The 5,611-nt window shown below is 44.3% G+C and overlaps 1 protein-coding gene across 1 annotated transcript; it reads right to left on the reverse strand.

Moving 5' to 3' along the window:
- Positions 1-2,141: 2,141 nt before the first annotated feature.
- Positions 2,142-2,940, reverse strand: LOC109216398 (craniofacial development protein 2-like). The gene is made up of 2 exons (XM_019380543.1): positions 2,758-2,940; positions 2,142-2,594 (listed from the first exon to the last, which is right to left on the reverse strand). The coding sequence occupies exons 1-2, from the start codon at positions 2,938-2,940 to the stop codon at positions 2,142-2,144; spliced, it is 636 nt and encodes a 211-aa protein (XP_019236088.1).
- Positions 2,941-5,611: the final 2,671 nt, after the last annotated feature.

Raw genomic sequence — 5,611 nt, forward strand, 5'->3', positions numbered from 1 at the left:
AAGCAAAAGCGATAGCTAGTAAATAGGTCCTGCACTGAAAAGTGAAATAGTAAGACACAACATTGCCCTAACTATCTTAGACAAAAACCCTACCAGACTGGTCTCACAATGGTACGAAGTAAGGAAAGACTCAACTACCTCCTAACCTATAACCCTAATACTCGACCTCCACATCTTCCTATCAAGTGTCATGTCCTTGGAAATCTAAAGCCTCACCAGATCCTGCCTGATCACCTCTCCCAAATACTTCTTAGGCCGCCCTCTACCTCTTCTCGTGCCCTTCACAATCAGCCACCCACATCTCCTTACCGGCGCATCTGGGCTTCTCCTCTGAACGTGCCCGAACCATCTGAGCCTCACTTTCCGCATTTTATCACCAATGGGAGCCACGTGCACCTTCACCCGAATATCATCATTCCTAATCTTATCCATCCTAGTGTGCCCGCACATCCACCTCAACTTCCTCATTTCTGCTACTTTCATCTTCTGGATATGTGAGTTCTTTACATGCCAACACTCAACCCCATACATCATGGCAGGTCTAACCACCGCTTTATAGAACTTACCTTTGAGTATCGGTGGCACTCTCTTATCACTCAGGACTCCAAATGCTAACCTCCACTTCATCCATCCTACCCCAATACGGTGTGTGACATCCTTGTTGATCTCCCCTCCCTCCTGGATAACCGACCCAAGGTACTTGAAGGTGCCTCTACGTGGGATGACCTGTGATTCAAGCCTCACATCCACGTCCACTTCCCCCGACTCAGCGCTGAACTTACACTCCAGGTATTCCGTCTTCGTCCTGCTCAGCTTGAAACCCTTAGATTCAAGAGCCTGTCTCCAAACCTCCAGCCTCTTGTTAACACCAGCTCACGACTCATCAATCAAAACTATGTCATCGGCGAATAGCATGCACCATGGCACCTCCCTTTGAATATGGTGTGTTAACGCGTCCATCACCAGGGCGAACAAGAACGGACTGAGCGCAGAACCTTGGTGTAACCCCATTTCAACCGAAAAATGATCAGAGTCGCCTCCTATTGTCCTAACCCGAGTCTTTGCCCCAGCATACATGTCCTTAATCGCCATAATGTAAGGAACCGACACACCTTTTGCCTCCAAGCATCTCCTGAGAACTTCTCTAGGAACCTTGTCATCTAGGTCAATAAACACCATGTGCAGATCCTTCTTCCTTTCCACCAACCACCTAACAAGGTGTATAGCTTCTGTAGTAGAACGACCCGGCATGAACCCAAACTGGTTATCGGTTACAGATATTGTCATCCCCACCCTCACTTCAACCACCCTCTCCCACACTTTGATGGTATGACTCAGTTATTTGATGCCCCTATAATTATTACAACTCTGGATATCACCTTTGTTCTTATACAATGGAACTACTGTACTCCACCTTCACTCATCCGACATCCTCTTCGCCTTAAAAATAACATTAAACAACCTAGTCAATAACTCCAAACCTGCTATCCCCACACACTTCCAAAATTCCACTGGAATCTCGTTTGGCACGGTCGCTCTGCCCCTACTCATCTTACGCATAGCTCCTACGACCTCCTAAACCTTTATACACCTACAGTACCCAGAGTCACAGTGACTCGCGGAATGCTCCAATTCGCCTAGCACAATATCCCTATCCCTTCTTCATTCAGGAGTTTCTGAAAGTAAGTCTGCTATCTCCTCTTAATCTGGGCATCTTCCATCAATACTCTACCATCTTCGTCCTTGATGCATCTCACTTTGTCCAAATCCCGAGCCTTCCTCTCTCTCAACTTGGCCAGCCGAAATAACTTCTTCTCCCCGCCTTTTTCCCCTAGTTCCTCGTACATACGACCATACGCCGCAGTCTTAGCCTCCGTGACTGCCAGCTTAGCTTCCTTCCTAGCTACCTTATACCTCTCCATGCACGCTCGCCTCTCCTCCTCACCTATGCTCCCCACTAACTTTAGGTACGCCGCCTTCTTTGCTTCCACTTTACCTTGGACCACTTCATTCCACCACCAGTCTCCTCTGTGCCCACTAGAGACGCCCGTCGAGACCCCTAACACCTCTCTCGCAGCCTCCCTTATACAGTCTGTTGTTGCTGACCACATAGTGCTCGCATCACCACTGCTCCTCCAAGCTCACATAGCCGACAACCGCCCCTCCAACTCTTGGGATTTATCCTTAGTTAAGGCTCCCCACCTGATTCTTGGTCTTCTTCTGGCAGACCTTTTCCTCCTCTTTGACATAATACCAACGTCCATCACCAAGAGCCTATGCTGCGCCGCGAGTATCTCACCCGGAATCACCTTGCAATCCTTACACAGCCCTCTATCACACCTCCTAAGGAGGAGATAGTCAATCTGAGTCTTCGCCACCGTATTTTTAAAAGTAACCAAATGCTCCTCTCTCTTCGAAAAGCTAGAGTTCGCAATCACCAACCCAAAAGCCTTAGCGAAGTGCAACAGCGAGGTACCTCCTCCGTTCCTCTCCCCAAAACTGAAGCCTCCCTGTACCTCTCCATAACCGCCAGCGATCGACCCAATATGACCATTGAAATCCCCTCCTATCAATAGCTTCTTAGCAGGCGGAACCTGGCGCACAATCTCATCTAACCCCTCCTAAAAGCGCCGTTTAACCTCCTCATCTAGGCCCGCATGCGGCGCATAGGCGCTAATGACGTTTAGGGTGCACTCTCCAACCACCAACTTAATAATCATCAATCTATCATTCACTCGTCTAACCTCAACCACAGACTCTTCTAAGTTCCCTATCCACCAAGATACCCATTCCATTCTTACCTTTCTGGACTCCTGAGTACCAAAGTTTATACTCGTCTGCGTTCTTTGCCCTCGACCCTACCCACCTTGTCTCTTGGACACAAGCTATATTGACCCTCCTCTTCTGGAGGATCTTCGCCAACTCTATAGACTTACCCATCAATGTACCTACGTTCCATGACCCAATTCTCAACCTATAGACACCCTTGTTCCCTTTACCTCTATTGCCTCCCGTCCCGCTCCCTAACCCCTGCCCTACCTCACGCCCTACCCCCCGCTCCCCCCGAGGACATGACCTCACTCGACCATCCCAGACCACAGCCTCTATACCTACGACAGACTAAGGGGAATCACTAACACACACAAGGCAACAGACCAAACTAGAAGAAGACAAGTTGCAACTACAGGTACACTAATACGGTGAATAACTAATATGAACTAAGATGACAACAATTTAACTAGCACAAAAAAGAGAAATAGAAAAATGGGAGGTACCAACTCTCGCGAGTAGAACCTGGGAATTGTCTTGGTATATACGACGATGTTGCGACCACCTAGCACGTTCGCGTCTAACTCCCGCTACCCCTTGCTGACACTCGCCCGGGTTGTTCTTTAATGTTTGCACACGCACGTCTCGTTCGCCGCTAATAGCCACAGGCCCTAACCCGAAATACACACAAAACACCACGAAGCCAAATAAAGGAGGGTTGTCACCGCTACCACTGGTGAGGCCCCACTCGTAGCAAAAGAGCATAAAAAGGATGAAATAAAACCTTAAGTTGATTTAAAAAACAGTCAATAACGAATAAAAATTGAAATTTAATGAAAATTTAATAAATCCAATAGTAAAAATAACCAAAACCCAATTCAAATCAGCCAAAATCAAGTTGAATAAGATGAAATAAAGGCTGAATTGATTGAAAATCAGTCAATAATGTTGATGAAATAAAAGCTGAATTGATTAAACCTGAAACAAATAACCTTAAATTAAATATAAGCACCGAGTAAATGTTGCGAAAAATTGCCACTAAAAAGAGGGAAATGTTGATTTTAACACTACTTTTATCGAATTATAGATACAAATCAACCAAACTCTAATACGGTTAGCTAGTTCACTATAAATCAAACACAATAATGAATATATGGGTGATCAAATATTAAGAATAACCTGAAAGAAGCTTTTGAAAGAGGGATCTAATGAGGAGAGAACGAGCGAGAAAATGCAAAAAAGGTTGTAGAAAATGCAAGAAAGATTAAGAGAAGAAGAAAACCGATTTCAAAACACAGAGCAAGAATTTTCTCCAGCTCAAGAAACTTAAAGCGTATTCATAATGAACTAAGTAACTACAAAACATTCAAAACGTAATAAAAAAAATACCCAGATGCCAAATTAGCTAAGATAATGCAAATATTTTCATCTATACATTCAAAACAAAGGGAATTAAACTCTTACAAGTATATTATTACACTATTAATGAAAAAGTATCCATTGCCTCGTATTGATGATTTTTTTTTTACCAGCTTCAGGGTGCCAAAGTGTTCTCCTAAGATTGATTTGAGATATGGCTATTATCAGGTGAAATTAGGGCTTCCCTAGAATAACTTTTAGGACTCATTATGATCATTATGAGTTCTTGGTGATGTCATTTGGGGTGACCAATGCTCCAACAACTTTCATGGATTTGACAAACCGAGTGTTCAAGCCTTATTTGGATTTCTTTATAATTGTGTTCATTAATGATATTCTGATTTTACTCTTGTAGTAGAGAGGAGCATGAGCAGCACTTGCGGGTTGTACCACAAACTTTGAAGGATCGTCAGCTTTGTGCCAATTTTTGAAGTGTGAGTTCTAGTTGGACTCAATTGTATTCCTGGGTCATGTTGTGTTTAGTGATGGTACCAAAGTTGATCCTAAGAAGATCGAGGCAGTTTCGAATTGGCTAGACCCACTTCAGCTACTGAGGTCCGGAGTTTCTTAAGTTTGGCAGTCTATTATCGCTGCTACATTGAGGGGTTTTCATCTATTGACACTTTATTGACCAAGTTGACTCAGAAGGGTGCACCATTCAGATGGTCTAATGAATGTGAGGAGAGATATCAAATGTTTAAGGTTGCTTTGACTACAGCTCCAGTGTTGGCGTTGCCCACAGGTTTGGGGCCTTATACTGTGTATTATGATGCTTCACGCATTGGGCTTGGCACAGCTTTGATGCAGAATGGTAGGGTGATTGCCTACGCGTCTCGGCAGTTGAAGATCCATGAGAAGAACTATCTTGTGCATGATTTGATGTTGGCAGCTAATGTACACCCGCTCAAGATTTGGAGGCACTATTTGTACACCGTGTCATGTGAGGTTTACAATGATCATCGAAGTCTCCAACACTTGTTCAAGCAAAAGGATTTGAATTTGAGGCAGCAGAGGTGATTGGAGTTGTTGAAAGACTATGATATCACTATCTTGTATTATTCGGGCAAGGCAAACGTGGTAGATGATGCCTTGAGTAGAAAAGGGAAGAGGTGCGTGCAATTTGGCATATATACCAGCAGTGGATAAGCCATTGGCTATGGATGTTCAGGCCTTGGCTAAAAAATTTGTGAGATTAGATATTTTTGAGCCTAGTAGGGTTCTTGCTTGTGTTGTGGCGCAGTCATCTTTGTTAGAGCACATTAAGGCTCGCTATCTATATGATGACCCACACGTGTTGGTGTTATAAAGACACGATGCAATGAGGTGGCATGAGAGGGTTTTGATTAGAGATGATGATGTTATACGGCTTTAGGGCCGGATTTGAATTCTGAATATTGATGGTTTGAGGGAGTTGGTTCTCCAG

Source organism: Nicotiana attenuata, unplaced genomic scaffold, assembly GCF_001879085.1.
Source record: "Nicotiana attenuata strain UT unplaced genomic scaffold, NIATTr2, whole genome shotgun sequence".
Classification (NCBI taxonomy): Eukaryota; Viridiplantae; Streptophyta; class Magnoliopsida; order Solanales; family Solanaceae; genus Nicotiana; species Nicotiana attenuata.

Coding starts and splice junctions, on each gene's coding strand:
- LOC109216398 (XM_019380543.1), bottom strand. CDS start 2,940: ATGGGTAAGTCTATAGAGTTGGCGAAGATCCTCCAGAAGAGGAGGGTC. Junction 2,595..2,757: donor TGGATAGGGAACTTAGAAGA/GTCTGTGGTTGA, acceptor ATTGTGCGCCAG/GTTCCGCCTGCTAAGAAGCT.